The 23,399-nt window shown below is 39.7% G+C and overlaps 1 protein-coding gene across 1 annotated transcript in view; it reads right to left on the minus strand.

The window, feature by feature from the left end:
* Positions 1–23,399, minus strand: part of grm8a (glutamate receptor, metabotropic 8a) — a 306,788-nt gene that overhangs the window by 2,781 nt on the left and 280,608 nt on the right. The window contains exon 12 of the mRNA XM_059325537.1: positions 1,225–1,365. Within this exon, the coding sequence (XP_059181520.1) occupies positions 1,225–1,365 (141 nt within the window). The remainder of the gene's footprint in view (positions 1–1,224; positions 1,366–23,399) is intronic.

Consider the following 23,399-nt stretch of genomic DNA (forward strand, 5'->3'; position numbering starts at 1 on the left):
GAGATACCGACCCTACATTCTCTTGAATATAATGGAACTTGATGGCTTGTGATACTCAACAACATTGTCTTTTTCCAGAAGTTATGACCTGGTTACACAAGCAACCTGGTCTCACAGGAATCCGTGAAATAGCCACGGATTTGCTTAACTCGAAATCCGTGGAATAGCCACGGAATCACTTAAATTTCCGTGAACACGGATTTTGCTACAATGCAAGTTAATGACAGTCATATCCCGTGGCTATTCCATGGATAATTTTTCCTATTGGTTTGTTCCAAGTCACGTGACTTTCAAGGTCCCTGCTGTCAGAACAAAAAACATGGCGGACAGCTATCTCATTTTTAGTGAAAAAAAAACAATATTTTGACTTAGTTTCTGCATAAAAATGTATTTTGATCACATTTCTAGCGAGAAATATATGTTTTATTTTCTAAATATTCACTCAGTGAATGTACATAATCACTTTGTATGTTGGAATAGCCACGGGATATGACTGTCATTAACTTGCATTGTAGGGAAATCCGTGTCAGTTTCACGGAAATTTGAGTGATTCCGTGGCTATTCCACGGATTTTGAGTTAAGCAAATCTGTGGCTATTTCACGGATTCCTGTGAGACCAGGTTGTACGCAAGATAATCCACATGCTGAGGGGGGACTTTAAATGTTTTTATCTAGTCACAAGCATGAGCCTCTAGTCTTTGAGCAGATGCAAGTTTCTTTCTGTCCAGTGATTTAGTTGCTGGGTGTAGTTGGGTAGAAAGAAAATAGTTCCAACTTTTTTTAATTCTTCACAGGCTGTCTAATTCTTCAAGAGCTAACAGACTAACTAAACTCCCCCTCAGGGATGAATAAAGTCATTTTTGAATTTGAACTTCCTTCATTAAACTACTCACAACAAGTCTGTGAATTATCTTGAGTAACTGCCTGAACACCACAAGCAAAGTACCATCTAGTTCCATTATATTTGAGAGAAGGCAGACACCTCTATGAATGATATCGCCAACAGTCGTCACCTCACATAGAAACAATCTAGACTGATTGATAGCACTATACGGATAATAGAAAAAATCTGTATTTTTGATTTTTTGGGAGAACTGTCCCCATGAGTCGACCGAACCAGTTAAGATCTGGATATTATTATGGATATGTGACATGTCATTTAGCAGTAAGACATGTGAGAATTTTTTAGTGAGTGAGACTGACAAGTATTTCCCTGCACCTCACCTTGAAGCTGCGTTTTCGTTTGGGCACATTCTGCTCGGGGTGGAAGAGGATGATGTAGACCTTGGGCATGTAGAGCATTCCCAGAGACACAGAGGCAGACAGGCTGAGAGAGATGGTCAGGGTAGTAGTTTGGATATACATCTAGAAGAAGAGAGAGGAAGGGGGGGGGGGGGGGGGGGGAGAGAGAGAGAGAGAGAGAGAGAGTCATTCATCACATTTCAAGTTGTCAGAGATAGTCTGTGTAATCGTCCAACTAGAGAATATGTCTGGTGAGGGAACGAGGAGAGGGACAGATGGGAAGAGGGGGAAGACAGGAAGTAAAAGATGGTCTAACAAGAGCGAAATTAGCAGAAAATTTGTGCAGTGACAGCTACAGTGACACTCAGGCAGGTAGATCAAATGGTATATGAAATTATGGCACCGCTGAAGTTGCTTAATTGCCCATGTGCTGCAGAGCTCGTCTCTTTGTCTAAGAAAGTGAAATGGTTCTTAGAATTTTTTGGCAGGCTACAACAGCAGATGGGTGTGGTTTATTGCATCAGGTAAGTTGATAGTGAAGGTAATTACACTGAATTGACTTTCAAATGTGTTTTTGTGGAAGTTTGGATGAAGTCTTGGCACACAGTTACAGCAGCGCATTAGGGCCATTGTAAGTAAAAACAAAACAAACAAAAAAATATATCTTGGAGCCAGGAGGGAGTGATATTTTGAGAAAGAAATTCATTATTTCAACGATTAAAGTGGTATATTTATGTGAAACAAATAGAAAGGTAAAATAAACACCTTGAATATTCTCTGGGATTGTAAATTCACAAATTTATGAGACAAAAAACTTGAAAAATTGTGTTTTTGCGGTGCACAAATTCTCTTGGTTATAGCCCACAATTCTTTTCATAAGCATTCAGACTTACCCTATAAATTGGGCCAATTTAAAAATGGCTAGTTTTAGCTTTTGTGCATCAAGAACTACAACACACATATTCTAGGATTTGAGTTTGTTTTCTTGCAAATTTTCTTAAATGTCAACATTTCTGAGTTTTTCCAACATGTATTACACCCCTACCCCTGCTTAAATTTTAATTTTTTATAAACTTTATCTACCATCATATACTCGGACCCTACAGGGATTTAAAACTTAACTTTTCAGAGATTGAGCTGGTGGTGAACTACAGTTCACCTCAAAAAATCTGTGCATTTCTGTATTTATTCAATTGTGAGTGAGATGAATGACAGTCACACTGTCACACAGACAGGCAGGCAGATACTGCCCTCCATAGTGGACTTGATGGCACTGGTGAAAAAAGTGAAGTCAGTGAATTGAAGGAAAGAAATGATGACATGTCATATTGGCAGAAATTGTTACATACAACCTACTAAATTAGACGATGACCACATCGATTCTGCCAAGTTAGTGGAGGAAAGTTATAATGAAATGAGAAGACAGTCAAACAGACACGCACATACACACACTGCAGAGGACTGAGCACTAGTCCTCAGGTCCTTAGTGAGTTTCAGAGAGTAGTTTTGAGGGGGAGAGACCTGACACAGCTGACAAGCTCTCTAGACATGGAGCTTATCAGGCCAGCACTGTCTGCTGTGTATAGAGGGAGACAGATAGAGGAGGGAAGGGTGAGATGGATGGATTTATGAGAAAGAACAGTTGAAATGGAAGGACGAAGCCAGGAAGGGAAAGCAAAAAGAGTGGCATTGGAGAGAAGTTATAGGATGGGGCAAGTGAGTAAAGGACAAGCTTGTAGATACACTGGTCAAGTGAGAACAACAGGGAGAGAACTGAAAGGTCGGCGCTACGTTGTCAAAAAGTGCACAGGCACACTGATGGAGACAGTGCTGGGATCTACAGCCTGACAAGAGGGAGAACGTAGAACAGAGAGACGGTAAAGCTGGACTGTTAACTCTGCAGAGGCTGAACACCCTGCAGACAGTTTCTGAAAAATCACAGTTAGGGTGCAGTTTTGCTAAAGGTAATGTTTAATCCACTACTATTGGCTTCATTGTCATTTATGAGGAAAAGCTTCTGCACAGTCCCAGAGTACATTTCGGACAGTACAGGAAAAATGTATGTTTAACATTAGTCTTGTTCAATAGAACAAAGCAAATCTCAGCCAAATCCCAAAATGCGTTTCTCAAATTGGAAAGTCATACTCCAGACTTGTTCATGAGCTTTAAGTGGTAATATGGAAACAACATGGAGGCTACAAAGAAGAAAAAAGAGAAATGACAAGTTGATAGCGGATTCCAGTATTTGCCAGGTGACAGTCAGTTGAGCTATGAAATATGATCCACAATTTCAATTTAAGTAGCACATGAATGCAGCACTAATACCCTATCTTGCAATTTTAACCTAAGTGAAAAACTACAATTACCTCCTTGCAGTCTTTTTGTCTACGCCAACCAGCTAAGTTGCAATTTACAACCTAGGACCATCAGTGCCGGATCCCCCCAAGGTGAGCGGCTGAAATCTGCCATCCCTGCAGGATCTGTACACCTTGTACTCCCTTCTGCAGTTGGTCTGATCAACAAGGCCAGATACCCCCATTCTCATACCCCAATTCTGATTCTGACATCCTTGTCTATCCACACTGCAAACAAAGAAAACTTGGGTGAACTCCAAATTTCAAGGCAACAAACTTTGATTAAATTTTAAGTTGGACAATTAAACTAAATATTTAAAGTTTTTTTTTTTAGTTTGCTCCACTCTGAATTCAGATTTTTGTCTGTAATTTGTAGTATTTTATAATTTTACATTGTAATAACTTGTAATCCTTACTTCTGCTAACTTCTGCAATGTGCTGAATTGGCACGATTGTAACGCTGCTATGAAATGTCAGCTAATGTTGCGACCACAATTTTGAGTTAGCATTGATACGCTAATGGCTACTCTTGTAGCTGTAACAAGCAGCGCTGCTAGCATCAGTTAGCCGCTAGCATCAATTAGCCGCTAGCTTTCGCTAATGACCGAATTTCACAACAAAGAAATAAGAGTTAGCAGAACTATTGTCCCTTGTTGTGAACCCCAACTTAAAGGTATAAGTAACAACAACTCACAAACTTGTTTTTGAGCAAACAACTGGCTCGCTTTGTTCTGCTAACTTACATTATAGCCCTAAATATCAATAATTTATAGTTCCAAGTTTTACCAACTTAAAAACTGTTTTAGGCCAAAACATACAAGTTGGCTTTTTTGCAGTGCAGGCTCCTATGTTGCCACAACAGAAAACAACGCTTCACATATGGATGTTTTTGCCAAGTGCACAAATTTGGATGCTTCACACGCATCTTCAACCTGGCAGGACAGAAGATCTAAACAATCACCACAGTTTCAAGGTTGGCAACTATGATTAGTGTCACCAATTGTGTGTCCAACCAAGTGTGAAATATGGTCACTATCTCCCCTTCTGAGTTATGGCGCTGAATAATAGCCAGAAAAGGAACACTATGATATATGACAGTGAAGTCTCATTGAATTAAGGGTAAGGACTCTTTTGTGAGGTCACAGTGACATTGATCTCCATAATATAATCTCTCCATCTGTGAGTCCAAGTGGAAATTTGTGCAAAATTTGAAGATTAAGATAAGAAAACATGACCCACTTGGCCAATGTAATAAAAACATCCATGCATATGCAAACAAATAAACGTTAAATACCAACTTGATAACTGTGACTATACAACCATTATGTGCTTGCATTATTGGGGGATTGAGTAACACAGAGACCAAGACATGTCAGGGGGTCAGTCAGTCAGGGTGTGCTCAATTTTCATTCTTTTTAATTTGGTATTTTAATTCAGAAATAATTTTAGGCTGTAGCCGGTGTGCCTCTAGAATAGGTTTCATTTTGAGAACACATTAGGCCATTTGTGGAATACTGGAAATTGGAGGAGGACATTACCAAAAAATAAAGAGGACATAACCTCAGGATTCTCAATCAGAAGAAGCAGCCTAGAGCTGCCCTGTTGTGATTGTGTTTAACTAGACTATTATGTTCGCCAAATGAAATAAGGAATACATTAAAATTTTGTCTGTAGTGACACATCCTTTCGTAAAAGGGGTATAATTTTCAACAAAACCTGACCAGAGACTTGACTCTGACCTCAAAAAGAGCTAATTGGCAAACAAGATTTAAGCATTTAACAAAGGTACAATAAATAGACAAAAACACCCAACCAAAAGCCAAATTTCATCACTTTCCTAACACATCCTCATTCTCAAGGTCTTAAACTAAAACCGGTCCGCACAAATATAGAGAAAGATGAGGAAAACACACACCTGCCTGCAGGTGTAAGTTGATAACATTGACAGTAGCCAAAGGGAAAGGTGAGTGCACTGCCAATAAACTGGAGGCAAGCTGACACACATACACACACATACATTGAATACAAAATTGACTATGAGTTGCATTTACCAAATGTAGGCCTTTCATTTAAACTAAACAGTATACAGACCAACATGAATTTAAACTAAAAGTATCTATAAGCTTCACATGGACAAAACTTAAACAAACATGTTTTTTTTCCCCCTTGATGATTTTCCAATGGCAGCATCTCTGAGTGGGTTGGCCAGGGGTAATAAAGAGCTCTGCCTGCAGCTTCCCTGCAGGCTCTGATAGCAGTTAACACTCCACTGCTGACTTTCAACTACAACCACAAGATCACATGCAAACACACACACACACGCACACACACACACACGAAACGATACACTAACACAGGACTGAATTTAGTTTGAAATGGATCACCAATTAAGCAAGAGGGGGAAAAAAGAGTACGAGAGAGAGATGCAAGAGACAATTTGTGGATTCATTTGAACTGCACCATGTTGTTTCTTTTTCATATTTCCTGCCAACAAATTGCACTCAATTGAATTGTACTGATACAGGGATCAGTGAGTGGCTGTATCAGAGAGGAACAGATGGAGAGTGTTTTCAGTAGAAGAGAGACAAGAATGAAACTGAGATAGAGAGAAAAAATATTGAAAGACAGTCAATGAAGAAAAGGACTGAAAATGGAATAACCTAAAAAAAAAAAAAAAAAAAAAGTGAAAATGAGAGGAAAAGAGAGATTTCCCTTAAGCAGTGAACTCTTATCTGACCAGCAGCAAGGCTCCTGATAGACGCTTCCATTACATCTAGCCTTTGGTCCAATGTTGTTGCTTCCAGCTGTTATTTACACAAAGACACACACATAAACACATCCACTGAAGAACCTGTCCTCCATCCCGCTGTCCACAGCTGATATCGGCTATAAATGTGAGCATTGGGAGAGCACGGTATTATCCCAAAAGTCACAGTCAGAAAGTAGCCGATTAGCTATGGATGGTTGCACACAATGTGTCCCCTTAAGGTTTGAAACATTTAAAGATGGGGACCGTCTGGCCCGTGGTAGGAATAGATTCAGAATGAGGAACATAGAGGTAGAGTGATGGCTGATGTGCTTTTAACACCCGGGGACAGGATGGATAAGATAAAGAGGATGAAGAGAAAAATGGAAAGCGGAGACAAATGTAGACTGAATTCTGTGGACAAATATGTGGTTCTTACTTTTAGACCTAAGGCTAAAGAAAGTGATGCTTTCTCTAAATTGCTGGTCAGTGTCAGTGAGTAATAGTGCCCATGTTGACTTAGCATTTATTTGCTGATAAAGCAGGAGTGTTTTTATTGTTCTCTCTGGGGTGCCTATTTCATTTTGTGTTGATGAGAAAACTGCTCAGCTCAGGATTTTTGTCCACTGGACACCTTGTTATTTTTCAATTAGTGCTTAAAGTATAGCTCCACTGTTGTTCGGCCCAGACCTTATTACAATGCTGATTACCATCATTTATTACCACTAATAGCACAACCTCACGCATAACTGCATGACTGTTTCTGCAGAAACGTATCTCATATTGAAAATATTAAATAATGTACAGGTTATATTTCAGTGTCAGCCTACTGTATTACAATAATCACAAATTATTTTGGTCCCCTCAGACCCGTTGGGCTTCACATGGCTGAATCTCCTGAACCTCAGATAGTGCCTGTGAAAGACTTTGCTTTAATCTGGATCTAGATAGAGCCACTTTCATGATCCCACACAACTCAGACAGAGGGTGGCTGTTTTGGTTGGTTGCCAGAGAAACAGCAGCACATGGAGGATGAACTAAACATAGCCAGGTTCATGCTTTCATGCTTGGACAGAAAAGGAAGAGACGTATTAAAGTGTCAGTGAGGTGCAAGCCTCTTTAGTCATCATATCTGTTATAACCACAGAAATAGAATAAGACTAGAATGGACATTGCCATTCAAATAAACATACCGAGATCAGAGAAGTGGCCATTTTTAGGTGTATTTTTGCCATTTAACAACTTAATGCTTCACTCACACACTCTTGTCACAGTTTAGGAAATCACATTGCCATCGCCAGATGAGTGACAACTTTGCTGGGCTCAATTTCGGTAACCAGTGTAGCATTAAAGCATGGCGGAATCAGCGAGCTAGGTAGCTGATTCGCCACCAGTCTGCTAATTAGCTAAATAGCTCATGTGTTCCACCATGCTTTCATGCTACACTGGTTGCAGAAAGTAAACCAGACAGTGGGCTGGTGTCTGGCTGGGTCTAACAGGTACAAGATCGGCTCGGCTTCCAGATCAGCTCAGGGTCCTTCGTCTTCTGATTACGTCACATAATATGATTGGCTGTACACTTGAATGGGGGTACATAGTGACTGGCTGTACGATGGACAGTTGTGACTGACTGTACATCAGACAGCTGTGATTGGCTGTACATCAGACAGTTGTGATTGGCTGTAGTCTTAGCAACGAGATGTAACAAGATGCTGTACGTTGGAGAAATTTTTCACTGTGTTTCAGTGATCGGCAGTGGGTGTTGTATGTGTCTGTCTATGTATGTATGTATGGATGGATGGATGTATGGATGTATGGATGTATGTATGTATGTATGTATGTATGTATGTATGTATGTATGGATGGATGGATGTACGTATATGTCTATATACCTACCTACCTACCCATCCATCCATCCATCCATCCGTCCATCCATCCACCTATAAGTCGAATGCAACTTAGTTTGTCCGAGTGGCGTTGCTGTAGATAGTGTTTTGTGTGACGCAATCAGCAGACGAAGGACCTCGAGCCGATCTGGTACCTACACCTGGAAAACAGCGGACTACAGTGCAAGCTAGCTAACTAGCCAGCCGTCCATCTCTGAATCTGCCATCACACTTTAAGACCCTACTGAGGTATGTTGTCACCTTAACAACTAACAACAGTTGCCATTTTTTATGTACCCGCAAAATGACCATAACAAACATTAAAACATCCTTTGTAATCATTTCTATTTCTATGAATGTAACTCTTTGACTGTTTTTCTCATCACCGCTTAGCTAAGTGCCCAAACAAGTAGCACATTTTGACATGGTATTTTTTTGGTATATTTGGCAAGATATAATTAATTGGTATGTTATGATTAGATCCCCCAAATCTATTATAATTCTACCATTGTTTGTCATTAAATCTAGAGCACTGGAGACAGAACAATATGAGGAGTTTGAATGTATTCTCATGCAATAAATTCAGACCTCAGGAGGGAAGGAGTCTGGCCAGTTTCTGTCAGTGGAGTTCCTCCTGATGAAAGTGTGGGTTTACAATGTGTTATGTTAGAGGTTTTTTTAGTCCTTTACTACATTTCTTTGTCAAATCTAAAATTTGCATCCTGCTGCTGTTTTATCTCCACAGCGGGGTAGGTGGATGTGAGAGGTCCGTTTGTAGATGCAGTAACATGGAGAAAGCAGGAGTTCCAGGCCTGTAGTCATTTTTCTGAGGGTAATATGAGCATCATTTGTTCTGGCAGTGAACATTGCCATTTAATTTAAGTGGTTAATGTTGCTGTAAAATAATGTAATTCCCAAGGGACATGACTGATCCTAAAAGACAGACAGCTTGATAGTTGGACCACCCATCAGCGGGTTGATAGAGAGAGAGAGAGAGAGAGAGAGAGAGAGAGAGAGAGAGAGAGAGAGAGAGAGAGAGATCTTCTCTTCACAGCAGATAGCTGAGGCATGACAGCTGATGTTGAAGGCTATTCCGGCTTGGCTTGGCTGCACTATAAATGACACTGTGAAATAGAAAGTACAGCTTATGAGCACTGCATCAGAAGCCAATTAACTAAATCAGCCCTATCTTCTGCAGACACTGCAATTTTTCCCTCATTGATATAAACAGAAGGGAGATATGTCTGACATGTCCACATTAACTTGAGAGCTAAAACACATGTTTTATAGATGGAGTGGCATTGCAATGGGATTTTTTCTATGTACATTATGTGGGCTTCGTATCTTCTCCCATACAAGGGTACTATGCACTTTTCACCAACGCTTCTTGCGGCAAAATGCACCTGGAACAGCCGTTGCATGTACACTCACAGACAACAGAGTCCTCATACAAATACAAATCAGATTATGCATTAAATATATTAAGTTATAACAACAGAAACCCACACAAATATCAGCTTTTCACGCTTGATGAAGCAAGGCATGCAAAGTTCTAAATCCTTACAGTGCTCCTCTGATTATTGCAACTCTTTTTAGATGTACCACAGAGCGAGAAAAAGGGCGGTGAAATCAAAGAGCGCTGGCCAGCAACTTGGCCAAAGTACCAACAGCAGAGAAAAGGAGCAGATAGAACGATACGGAAAGAGACGGAGAGAGACAGATGGTGTGAATATGAAAGACGGCATGGGCAATTGGGACGGAGAATAAACAAGTGGAAAGAAAGCAGGATAACAAGGGAAAAGAAAAGGTTTGAAAGAATAACCATTAGTTGATGGGAAGTGGAAGTTGACAAGAGAAATGGGATGGATGTGATGACAAAGCATTGCAAAAAGAGTGACTGAACTGAGGAACAAAGTATTGCAGCACTTTCTGCCTTGGGCATGTTGTTTGTGATATAATGGAAAGTTTCCCCATGTTCAAATTAACACAGTTATACATTTTACTGTGTTCAACACAGCATTTGTTGTGCATTGCCAAGTGGCTGAGTAGTTGCCTGTTGTCACTTGGCAATCACTGTGCACAGTGTGGCATTTTTATGGAGTATTTAAAGCACAAGTACCTGTAGAATCATTGTGTTGATTAAAGCATTGCAGTATATTTTTGGGCCACAAATGGGATACTTCATGTTACATGTGGCAGAGGAGATTGGCGCCAGTAAGGAGGGGCCTCTCTGACCTTTGGGGTCGCATCCTGACTCTTCATCAGAATACAGTCGCCTCTTGGAGACTGGGGACAGGTGATTTGAGGATATGTTGGAATGTGAAAAAACAAGTCTATAGATCAGAAAGGAGAAGGGTTGGAATGTCGGCCTGAATAGGGTAAAAAGTAAATTTAGTCGTGTACTTGGGCCCTGGAAGACGCGCCCATGCATTGCGTATGGGCCAGAACCGAGGCCATAAAAAACCTCACACATAGAGAAATTTCAGAGGAGAACAGGGCTACATTGGGTATGGGACCTTTCATTCAACAGCCTTAAATTTGACATAATTCTCCTTCACTGTTCCTGGTGTATTTTTTTGATGAGTGATAATAAAGAAAACTAAAAGGAACTTCAACCTGGTCTTCAATCCATTTTTCTCACTCAGAGGGGTAGTGAACTTACACTACAGTGTTGATATATATTTCAGCCAACATCATTAGGAATCCATGCAAACGTCTTTCACACATATCCTTTTTACTGATTTCCCTCTAGGGACACATCTTAGAAAGACTCAGATTTTTGTGAATTAGATCTGATTGAGAGAAAGTAATGGATTGGAACTTAAATTAAAAAAAAGAAGTGTCACAGTGGGACAACACTTACCCTTCACTTGGACACTGTTGCATCAAATATCTATGCATTTTTAGTAACATGAACTCAAGTTCAACTCTCTGCTATTGCGGAGTCACAGAGATCTCTCGCCAGGCGTCACTCCCTTTTTGTCTCACAGCTCTCATTTGAAATAAATGACTGCTGGCTGCTTTTTTTTTTTCTCCAAGCCGAGTCAGTGAACGGTCAGAAAGAAAAAAAGAAATTGGTAATAAGAAAAATATAGGGGTGAGAAGGCATTGTGCATGACATCTTTCATTCCCAGAAATGCTAGCATCGCTCCATTTTTTTGCTTGTCATCCCCTCATCTCTGCCCTCACTGTCTCTAATGAGTGGTTGGCACTATACACTGCACTGCAAACTATCTGGTGTTTCTCTCTGAAATGTTTGCCTGTCCTCACCCTTCCTTTATCATACACTTTTCTATAGCTGCCTCTTTCCAAACTCTCTTGTTTTATCTTTTTACCTTACCAACTTCCTTTCTCTAACTGTCCCCCTATTGTTTTCTTGTTTTCTTTCCATCTCAGCTCATTTATCATGCTACTACTGTCTGTGCATGTTGATAATGAGCTGAGGTGTCCTTGATAGGTGGCTGTCCCAACCAAACCTTCAAACAAGCAAAGTGACTTTACAGCCAGCCCGAGGGTCCGGAACTAACTTCACTGCACCGTTTAGTGTGAAAACACTGCGTGTGTGTGTGTGTGTGTGTGTGTGTGTGTGTGTGTAATTGACTCCTCCTGTTTCTGTCCACTCACACCATGGGACCACTAATCATTTTAATCACCTGAGCCATGGGAGGGTGAGGAGATTTTATTTTTATTTATTTATTTATTGTAATAATGGGAGCGTGACCAGACAGAACAGAATGCAAACACAGACAGAGTGCTCAAATTCAGAATTCAATTCTGAAGTGTGTATTGACAAAAAAACAAACATTTATCAGTTTGAATTATGACAATCTTGTCTTTGTATTGTACTACAATAAAATGTAGCTCAAAAAGGATGTGCAAATGTTGTTTTCAATAAAATCCTTCCCAGCGTCCCAACTTCTTTGGAATCTGTGTTGTAAATAAAATTGTGATAAATTAAACTTTCGGCAAAATATTTCCTGGACAAATATCTCTTTAAAAAGGCTAGATCTGCACCTGTGTAAGCATTACTGCCAATATTTAACAAGTGTAATTTGGATCCATAATATAACATTATATATTCTGGAAATATGTGTATTTTCCTTTTTACACAAAAACACATTTATGATGACAGTAAAGTCAATTAATTTCAATGGACCCTCCATGATAAGTGGATTTGCTCAGAGTCACGAAAAAAATCTAATCTAATCTCAGTTCAACTTTGGTGAGCTGTGACCAAATTTGTGCCATTAATCAATTAGCAAAGTACAGTGTCTTGACAGCAAGGACGTTTGAGGGAGCAGAGAGCCAGAGAGATAAAAATTGAAGTAGCTGTCGTAGCTTCATACATGTGTTGCAAAATCTAGTTTTATTTTGTCTATTAGTTTATTTTACATCTCCTGACAACTTTCAATTGGCAGTAAAATTCATCAGTGTTAAAGATTACTTTCCTCTGAAAATACTGAAATAAGATAACTTTGTTGTTCCACTATAAAAAGTGCATGTAATGAAGCTGGAGAATACACTAGCATCAAACTATGAGAGTTGTATCCTCCATAAAGGATATCACTGAAGGAAGTACTTCTTTCTGTCAAGATATGATATAATGTTTTTTAATTCGTACAGAACCCTGATTTGGGACGATTTTACTTTCTGTTGGTTTTTTACTGCAATATATGTCCTGCTCTTCTATGGAAACAGCACAATCGGGGCTAGAAGAAGGGAGTTATTTTGAATTCTTCTGTGCAGTATAACCCAGTTATAACTTAATAATTTAGTTTACAAATCTGGAATAAAATGGGACGTGTCTGAAATTTAACAATCTGTGACGAAAAAGGAGAATTCAAAAAATAAAGTTGTAGAAAGACAGTTTGTTTTATGTTCAAACTGATTAAATTTTGTAAATATACACTCTGAATTTGATGCTTTCTCATTTCATTATGTTTAACACAGCGTCCCAACTTTTTTTTTGGAATCAGTAGGTAAAAATGTCTTTACACTGAATCTACCTAGTTTAAATAAATGTTTGCCCAGCCACACAAAAGTATTGCTAGTGAAGAAAAATGTTTGCAACTTTATGTCTTAAAATAGAATCAAAACTAGCAGTTCACGGCCACGGTGGAAAGTAACAACTTGACTTGAATATGCTTTTTACTTAGAGCTTGTTAAATCCCCAAGTTGCAATTCTCCACTCACCCATCACACACATTTTTCCAACAAAGTGCTGTGATGAAAAACTCACGAACAAAAAGCTTTGACACAGGTTTCTGTGCCACAATATTTTAACTTTCTGTCAGAGCAGCTTAATTGGGCCCAAGCGTGGTCACTGTTGTCCACAAGTGCCTCATTATCTTCTACAAAACAGCACTTAGAGACATTTTTTCCTCCATCTAATCCATACTGGTCTTCGGTCTGTACGGGTCTCATAAAAGAGTGGACAGGGTATTTTAGACGACAATATTACATCTGTGTTTGCTCTACCACAGCTTGTTAGTGTAGCTCTTATTGACTTGCAGATCTGTATGAGGTTCTGCTATTCTCAAGTCAAACAAATTTTGAGTTGCGCATTGGGTTTCATAATAATGCACACTGTGAGGGTGGCCCTGTTGTGAATAGCTTGCTCTCTCTCTCCTATCTGACGTGACCGCGGTCCCACTGTGCACAGCTACAGCCAATTAAAATACCCAGCAAGGACTAGCTTTCCAAGTTGTAAGGGAAAAAAATGTGTCACACCATGAACATGAAAAACAGGAGTAACTGTACTGCTGCTCTTCTGTCATGGATGTCAAAGCTACCTGTTTCTGCAGCTGATATTATGCAGTCTTGACAGAAATTGGGCTGGAAATTATACAAAACCCTTTCCCACAGTAGGCTAATACTGAGTCACACTACATAGTCCCAATCCTCTTTTGTAATTCTAATGAAAAGAATAAAAGAAAAAGGAATGAAGGTAATACATTCTTGACCTTTAATTGGTGACTTTATTGAAGGGAACGCATTATTTTTGTCATATTTCTCAACTTCTCTTGATTACGTTTCTGCTCAGAACAGTCCACTTAGTCCTCTAATTAAATAGTTTGAAATTCCACCTCATGTTGAAGGAAATAGCATCAAGTCCCCCTTCCTTCACAAAGTCATCAACATACTGTTTCCTTCATAGTTTCCTTAATGATGTAGAAATCTAAAAATTTTGAAAAATAGGCTATGCGTGTACAAACTATATATCTATAGGCGTCTATCAGGAATGGACAGGAATCTGAATATAGGGATCTGATAAAAGCCTTTAGTGACTGGAGTCACAATAACTATCTACTGAACACCTCAAAGACTAAGGAAATGATCAGAGCTTTCCGCAGATTCAAGCCCCTCTTCAGCCAGTTAATACCTGTGGGGTGGACCTCATGTATAAATTATAGCATTTTAAGTAGCCATTTATTTATTTTTATACTTATTTATTACATCACATGTCCTTGTTCTTGTTTTTGTCCTTGTTTAGCTCGGTATTTTTAAAAATGTTTTTACTCATGTTGTTTTGTGTTATGATTGTCATAACTATGCACCTTATGCAGTGGCACTTTCAATTTCGTTGTATAGTGAACTATATAATGACAATGAAGACTATTTGATTTGATCTTGAGGTGGTGCCAAGTTATAAGTATCTAGGTGTATACCTGGATAATAAGTTGGACTGGTCCCTAAACACAGACGCTCTCTACTAAAAGGGGCAGAGCCGCCTCTTTTTCTTAAGGAAGCTCAGATCTCTTGACATCTGTAGTAAGATGCTGCAGATGTTTTATCAGTCTGTGGTGGGTTGGACAGACTGGTCTAAAGAGCTGGTTCTGTGGTTGGAGCCAAGTTGGACACACTGGAGGAGGTGGTGGAGAGATGACCTGTCAAGTTCAAGCCCATCCTGAAATACCCGGATCATCCGCTACACAAAACCTTTATGGACGGCTCCTCTGTCTCCGTTGCAGAGCGAAAGATTCAAAAGATCTTTCACTCCTTCAGCCATCAGGCTGTCTAATTCTTTAAGAGCTAACAGACCAACTGAATTTCCCCTCGGGGATAAATAAAGTAATTTTGAATTGATTTTTTAAAATTTGAATAGTAAGTATTAACTGTGACGATGTATTAATGATAATTGGGACATGCAATGCTCAAGGTTTTTATGAGTTGATGTGACTACATGAGACTGAACGGGTATGACCAACATCATGTTGATAGATTGCTGGAAAATAAATTACAATCATATTTCTGTAATGTATCAAATAACGAGCAACACCCACAACAGTTGAGTTGAATGTGAAATATGTTGTGATATTTTGACATTAGCTGGCTATTGCTTACTACCACTGGCTAGCTTTTTAACAACAATGAATTGCTAGCTAATAGCATAGCAAAAATACTATCTAGAGTGGGTTGTGTCAGTGAATTTATCCTGATTCCCAAGGACAATCTAACTGGTAAAATGCTGTTTGTATATTACTTTATCAGCTAACATTACAAATAAACCAACACCAGGGAAGCTAAGTTACAGATAGCTGGCTAACTTTGGCTCCCTCAGCTATAGCTGCTTGGAAAAAAGCAATACGGGGCATTGAATTCGATAAATCTACCATTTATCAGACCGCAAATGATACACTAGGAGACTACTTTACTTGAACGCGAGTGGATTACAGCTGTGATGACCTTCAGTTAGTGGCTGTAGCAACATGAATTAAGCCAGTACAAACCCCAGAAAAGCAGCAGCACTGGGTCTAATTGCAGCAACGGAGAGTTTACTGATCCAGCAGGGAATCGGGGTGGTGCAGGACTCACAGCTCATGGGGGGGTCATGTGCTGGCTGAATTCGAGTTGCTACAGCTACTACTGAAGGTCTGTCTCTGGATTTTGGACACTGTTGGCGCTGTAGGAGCTGGAGAGAGGCAAAACACTTAAATGGGCATAAATGTAACACCCTTTTGGAATCTCCCTGTAAAAAAATCCTGAGTCTACAGGGTGTGATACCAAAAGAGTCGAGGAAAGTCTTTGTTTTCAACAGTCCATTAATTCATTGTATTATAAAGTGATTAATACAGGTTAAACAATAGAACCTTTAATCGCTAATCTGCAACAATGAAACGAGTCAGCTGCAGTAAACGTAAAGCTTTTTTTTTTTGTTATAATGCATAGACAGTGTCAGCGGCTATCTGATTAATAGCGTTTTAACAGTACATATTTAAGTAAGATAGAAAAAAAAAGTTTAATATAACAGACAACTAAAAGGTGGAAATCATGTCTTTGCTTTTTCTGTTATGTTTTGGCAATGGTTCCAAGTGAATTAGTCGTACTCTACAAGTGGTACTGGTGCCCATCTGTTTACAGTAATTTAAATCATAGTAGACACACACACACACACATACATTAACACACTGACACAGCTGCTACTGGCAGCACACATATACTGTACTCCACAGAATGAAATGAAAAACTCAACTTGTATACGTTTCTTTGAGGTACTATAAACCTCATATACAAACTACTAATAGCCCTTTTTCCTAACACTTAATAGGGGACAACACTCCAATACTCCAGCAACATAAAAGTTCAATTCATTTGGAAGCATAGACTGGAATAACTCTTTGTTGGCAAGACTTTTTATAACTGATCCAGACCTGAATGCTTCCTGACACTTTGAATCTGTCAGAGCTCCAAAAGCCCCAAACAAAGTATTTCCTCACCACTGCCAGCAACTGGATGCCAGGTTATTGCATCTGCTCAGCAACAGCTTGAAAGTCAACAAACTTTGAATTTCTCTTGGGATCTGCAGGATGACAAGTATGGCACTAATTAAATTGGGGCATCTACAATGGCTTCATTTATCTATTTTGCCTAAATGATCATCCTCGCAGTTATTAAATGCAGCATGGTTTTCTTTCTTGTGCTTTTGCTTTACATTGCCATTCTTTACAGTTAATAACCCAATCAGGATGTAAATATTGCATATCTAGAAAAATGAAGAGGCACAAAAAAGACTGCAAGTATTTAATCAGCTGCAGTGCCAGTGTTGAAGCCTTTTGTTATCTATTTATTATTTTTGCTTTGTCATATGGTCTGTCTTTTTTATAGTCTGACATATGTGGGAATCAAGAAATGACAGCTGCAGTGGATATGGAAAATAACAAACACAATAAACAAGAGCATATGTGATGTTTGTTATTTTAGTGTTGTTAGAGATGTAAGGTTGATGCAGATGACTGCTGCATTGGGCCTTAAAAGGGAATTTGTGCACAACTTTGGAGAATATTATCCGTTGCATGTCTCTATTGCTCCCTTGATGAGTGTTTCTAAATGTGTGTATGAGTTTATGGCATAGAGCATGTGTGTGTGTATGCATATATGGTGTGTAAGGGTATGTGTGACTGCCAGCGTCTCTGTGTGAGGTCCCCCTTGGGCGTCCCCACATCCTTCAACATCTCACTGTTTGATGTCAGGATCTGACACTTGCTGTCTGTCTCTACCCATTTTCAGCCAAACGACCAAATCCCACCAGAATCCTGCAAAAGATCGCAAAACCCATTCCTTCAAAAATGAATAAAAGAAAAAAAATTATCCCACACGTAGCCTGTTGCAGATAATTACCCCAAGGATTTGTAAACTCTGTCAGAATAAAAGGCGACATGACGTCTAAATCCAGCAGAGGAAAGAAATATTGGTCAGAAGTGACTCCTCTGTTCTGCTGATCCCTGTGTGAGGCTACTTCAGGAGATATTTACTGATATTTTACCTTATCTGTAAAAAATAAAGTTAATATGTTTTTTAAGTGTAACAAAATTGTCTCATTCGCCACAACCACATGTAGTATAATCAAATCACATACTCCAAATGCAATTTATACCAGATTGTGAAAAGTTTTACATAATACAGGGTGCAGGGACGGCATACTTGCATGATTTGTAATTTGCATTTCAGATGTGGGACTTTGTTACAGCTCATATATTTCCTTCTTTTATGCCCTCGTGGTTCAGTACTAATACTCATTTGATGAAAGAAGCAACCCACTCCTCTTATATACACTGTCCTCCTTTCCCTCAAGCACCCATACCTACATGCTGTATTCAAGGCTGTGTAGTTATAAATGTTAACTCCCGCCATGATTCTCTTGATCACAAGGTAGGTGGGGGTAATGGGTGGAGGGGGTGAATTCAACTTGTCTCAATATTATTTTTGAACAGCTTGCAAATTTCTATGATTCGTGCAAATTTCCCCAACAAGTGATAAAAGAATGATGGTTAATCTGGGAGAAATACTCTGCCTGGGAGGAAATAATATGTTTCATTAAATTAATAAAGGAAAATTCCCCCTTCAGGAAGCAGATTTCCTTATTGACTCTCTGCACAGACTAGAGCTTATTGACTGCTAAAGCCACAAATTGCTAACATTTAACCAGTATAACAGCCACTGCTTAGGTAATTAAATGCTGAATGAAGGCTTGTTCAACTTTACATGTTAACCAGGAAAAAATGACAAAAAGCACACATTTAGCTCTTACTCAATTAGCAGGCAGCATTTCAACCAATTACGCTTTATATGTTCAACATTCTAAGAGATTTTTGCACCCTATGAACCCCGTCCTGTGAGAAACATTACATTCTGCACACACAACTTGAAAGCCATGGATGACTCTAGTGAAACTTTGACAGAACTGCAGGCTATTTACACAGAGCACAGAGGAGAGGACAAAAATAAAGTTGTATACAAGTATTGAGCTCAATATGTATAGCACTAAGAACCCCCATTATAATGCAACATTGGTAACACTTGTGGGTACTTGGAATAATGCTGTTTGTATCGATTTCCATTTTATTCCAGATTTGTGAACTAAATTATTACGTTATAACTGTGTTATACTGCACAAAAGAAGACAAAAGAACTCCATACTTCCAGCCCCGATTGTGCTGTTTCCATAGAAGAGCAAGACTTGCATATTGCAGTGAAAAACAACAGAAAGTAAAATGTGACAAGAGCCAAAAATGCCCCGAAACTAGTTTGGGTTCAGAGGGTTAACGATCTCCAGCTTTTCCTCTTACTGAAACATAGATATCATGATTATACGGACTGTGGAAAACAACCTGCAGTATGTCACAAAGTATCAGGCAAACAAATTGCACTGTCTCATTGTGAATGCAAACAAATTTTAGGCAAATGTGGTGTTTCAGTATCTAGTTTTATAGATTTTATAGACACTGACACAAGCTGCAGCTGAATCTCTGGCTAGTACAAATGAAAATAAAGTGAGTGTTACAATAAACCCTGCAATGCGATCTTCCCAAGGCACTTGTGTGGCATCATGTTTTGGGGAAAGCTGTGTGTGTGTGTGTGACGGAGAGCTGGGATGTTTAAATGCTCATGACCCCGGAGCTTTGGCCATCTGTCCGATGCTTAAACGATTCAGACAATTCTCTGTTTCCCTCCCTCCTCGCTTTCTTTCCCTCTCTATTTCTCGCAGTATTTCAATTTCACTCTTCCTCATCCTCAATCTACATTTATCTCCTTCTCTCTAATATTAGCTTGCCTTTCTTCCTCCATCTTTGCGTTGGATGACTGTGTGAATCCCACCCTCCTTTGACTCTCTTTGTCTACTAGTAGCTGTTGACGTCGCTCTTACTCTGCACTCCCACACTCTGATTCATTCTTTTCTTGCTGCAGTTTTGTCTTGTGTTTGCTCCTTTTTTCCCTCTTGCTCTCAGCCTCCATGTCTCTTTTTCACATTTTTGCTACCAACCTATCAAGCTTCTCTCCCTCATCGTCCTGCTTTTATTCCGTCTCTCTCTCTCAACCTCTTCAGATCACTGTAGATTGATTACCGACGGTTACTCCCGGTAAGGATCTGGGCGGTCCCTGGTTCTCCACCGGGACCCGCAGTCACTGCCATAAATCTGTCTGAGGATGGCGAGCAGTGACACCAAGTGTATATGTGTGTGTGGCGGAATGGATTTGTGTGGCAGGTGCTGTAGATTGTGTGTGATTTTTATACACTCCTGAGGATCAAACACAATCACAAGGAGAGGGGAAAAAAATGAGAACTGTGACTCAAAGTGAGGTTATTTGCCATTCTTCACTTGTTTAAGGGTCTGTTTTGGGGTGAGGACACTTGGGTCCTGCTTTGGTCTGAGGTTAGACAGCAGTGTGTGTGTGTGTGTCTGTGTGGGAGGGTGTCAAAGACAGAGATGGGGAATGTGTCAGAGAGATAATGTGAATGGGAGGCCTTGAGAGACACAAAGTGCACAGGGCTGCATGAATAGCAGATTCAGTGTGTGAACCTGAGGATTCAAACGGCTCAGAACATTCAGCTCTGTCCTTCCATGACAACACTGCAGAAGTCACTCTTTTCCCAAGCTGGGTTAAGGCTGCACTGCATACCCTTTTTTTACTCTCTACCTACTAATGAAGACCGAGATGTTCAATTTATTGGCTCGGTATGGAAAAAGAGATTTTCACAAAAATGGCAAATTTTAAGGGGGACCTATTATTCTTTTCCTTTTTTCTGGCATAAATATATAATATAAAAATTCTTCAGTGTAAAATAATGAGGTTAACATATGGATAAGTAATGTGTTACTCTTTTCCAATCATTTTTTCAAACTTTTCAGCTTGTGCTTGGTTTCTATGGACAGTATAGTCTTGGTTGCCATTGTAAATTTCTCTCCAAATTCAGACCACATTCCCGCTGGAACATGTTTGATTTTGTAGTTTTGGCTTAAAAGCTTTTATTGTGTATTTTTCAAAGCACAAAGTGATGCTCCAGTCATTCCAACATCAGAAAAACAGTAATCTTGGTTGCCAAAAGTAGCAAATTTCTTCTAAATTTCAGATCATTTTCCAGCTGGAACATGTTCAATTGTGTAGTTTTCATTTCAGAGTTTTTATTGGTTATTTTTTCCAATAAAAACTGTCACTATTCTCTCACAGTCATTCCACCGGCTGCAATGACAGTGGTACATACAGTGAGACACAGAAAGACGTGGACACGCTAACCAATCAAAGCAGATTGGACTCCTTTAGGTGGAGGATTTAAAGAGACAGGCACCATAACCGAGCCTCTCAGACAGAGGGTGAATAGAGGTGCAGCCGTTATGGGAAGTATAAGAAAAGTGCTGTAAAGGGGATATTAAAGAGGGTGTAAATAAAATCCGACCTTTTCTGTTCTTTGTTGTGGTAGCCAGTCTGAAAGTGCATGTGAGTGCATGTGAGTACCCAGTGTATTAAAAACCATAGATTTACTCTGAATGTTATGTAGAGCAGTAGTTCTCAACCTTTTTGAGTCGCGACCCCCAATTTAACATGCATGTTGTCCGCGAGCCCCGCTCACTGAACACAATCTCACACGCACAGTTCAGATCGCCCAAAAAAAGAAATAAAATGACCAAAAAAAGAAAACAAAATGACCAAAAAAGACTCAAAATGACCAGAAAAGACGCAAAATGACCAAGAAGACACTAAATGACCAAAAAAAGACACAAAATGACCAAAAAAAGGAAACAAAATGACCAAAAAAGACACAAATTGTCCAGAAAGTTATCAAAAAAAGACACAATATGACAAAAAAAGACACAAAATGACAAAAAAAAAGACATTGAATGACCAAAAAGAAGGTATGTAGTCCAGTGGTAGTAAGGTCTCGAAGGTATAAGATTTCGTTGTCATCTCTATCTCTCAGATGTACAAGCATATATGGGTATACAAGCATAACCAGCAAACAAATAAAAAACTTAAATATTTCTCTGTGCAAGCAACTAGCGTTCACATAATGACACAATACCAAAAAAGAAAGAAAAGATATGCACACATGCTCACGCATAAAACACAGTGAGTGGGTTTGTTGCTAGCAGCGGGGTGGTTGATTCTTGCTCTGTTGGAAACAAGAGATAACAAGCTGACCATATTTTAGACATCTGGAGAACAGGAGAGGTGGCTTACAGGAGGAAAGGAAAGAGAGGTATAGATAGAGAGAAATAAGAGAAAAGAAGAAAGAAGGACGGTCTTCTGTCTATAGCGTCAGGGAAAGGAATGATGAGGGAGAAACAGAGAGAGAGAGCTGGAGAGAGGATGTACCCTGTGGTTAGGGCTTTACAACAAGCAGAGAGAGGCACACACACACACACACACACACACACACAACCTTTCGCATTTCTGCAGGGTGCGGCAGAAGCTGTTTGGAGCCAGCAGCCTCTGCATGGTAGCATGACCTATTTCAAAACAATACTTCCCTCGTTGGAGATGGTTAAGAATCACTCTCTCTCCCTTTTTCTTGATTTATCTCTCACATTCTTATTCCGAGTCTCACTGTCTGCCTGCGTGTCCCTATCTCTCGCTGAAACTTTCCCTTTCAATTCTCATCACTCCCTCTCTTTGTGTTTCTCCTCCTCTTCTCTCGCTCTGTCTCTCTCTCTCTGCCCACTGTGACTCAGAGCCATGTTGAGTATTCAGAGGAGAGGAGTGTGAGGGACAGGACGTGAGCAATGTGGAGGAATGAGAGGACGGGTGTTAAGACGGGGAGAAAGCAAAAAACACAAGAAGCATATGAGAAGAGGTTGTGGAAGGGACTGAACATATTAAAGTACATGAGCGGGAAAGAGAAGCAAGTGACAGTGTGTGGGTGAGGACAGGAGATGAGGATGTGGCAGAATCTCAAGTCTGCATTTGTCAGCAAATGAACCACATAAAGAAATTCTAAATATACACGTACCAAGAGATAATATGAGACAATTAGGTCTCCCAGAGGCTATGAAGGAATGTCGGATTTCCTGAGGTGGAATGTAAGCATAACTGTATAATCCTTGTTCCATGAGCACAGTCTGTTCCTTCTACCAAGCTCTATAGTGCCAATTCTCTATGTTTCCCCACTGCTCTGCTGATCTCACTGTACCACACAGTGAGATCCAGCTCTTCTCCCAGTCAATGCAGGCTTTAACAAGTTGTAACACTGGCCAAGGCAGAGGTAAGTAGATGCCCTATCAACTCCTGAAAGGTCAGAAGGAAAAAAGTTAAGCATCAAAGTTTATTCTTGACCTTAACTGAAGGTCAGCTCGCTAGCTTTCAACCTCTTCACGGTGCAATGACCACAAACCACATAACACCTTCAGATCTCTGCTGGTACGCTCTGAAGACAGGACCCCCGCCAGAGACTTCTGT

This window comes from Centropristis striata, chromosome 22 (genome assembly GCF_030273125.1).
Source record: "Centropristis striata isolate RG_2023a ecotype Rhode Island chromosome 22, C.striata_1.0, whole genome shotgun sequence".
NCBI classification, from domain to species: Eukaryota; Metazoa; Chordata; class Actinopteri; order Perciformes; family Serranidae; genus Centropristis; species Centropristis striata.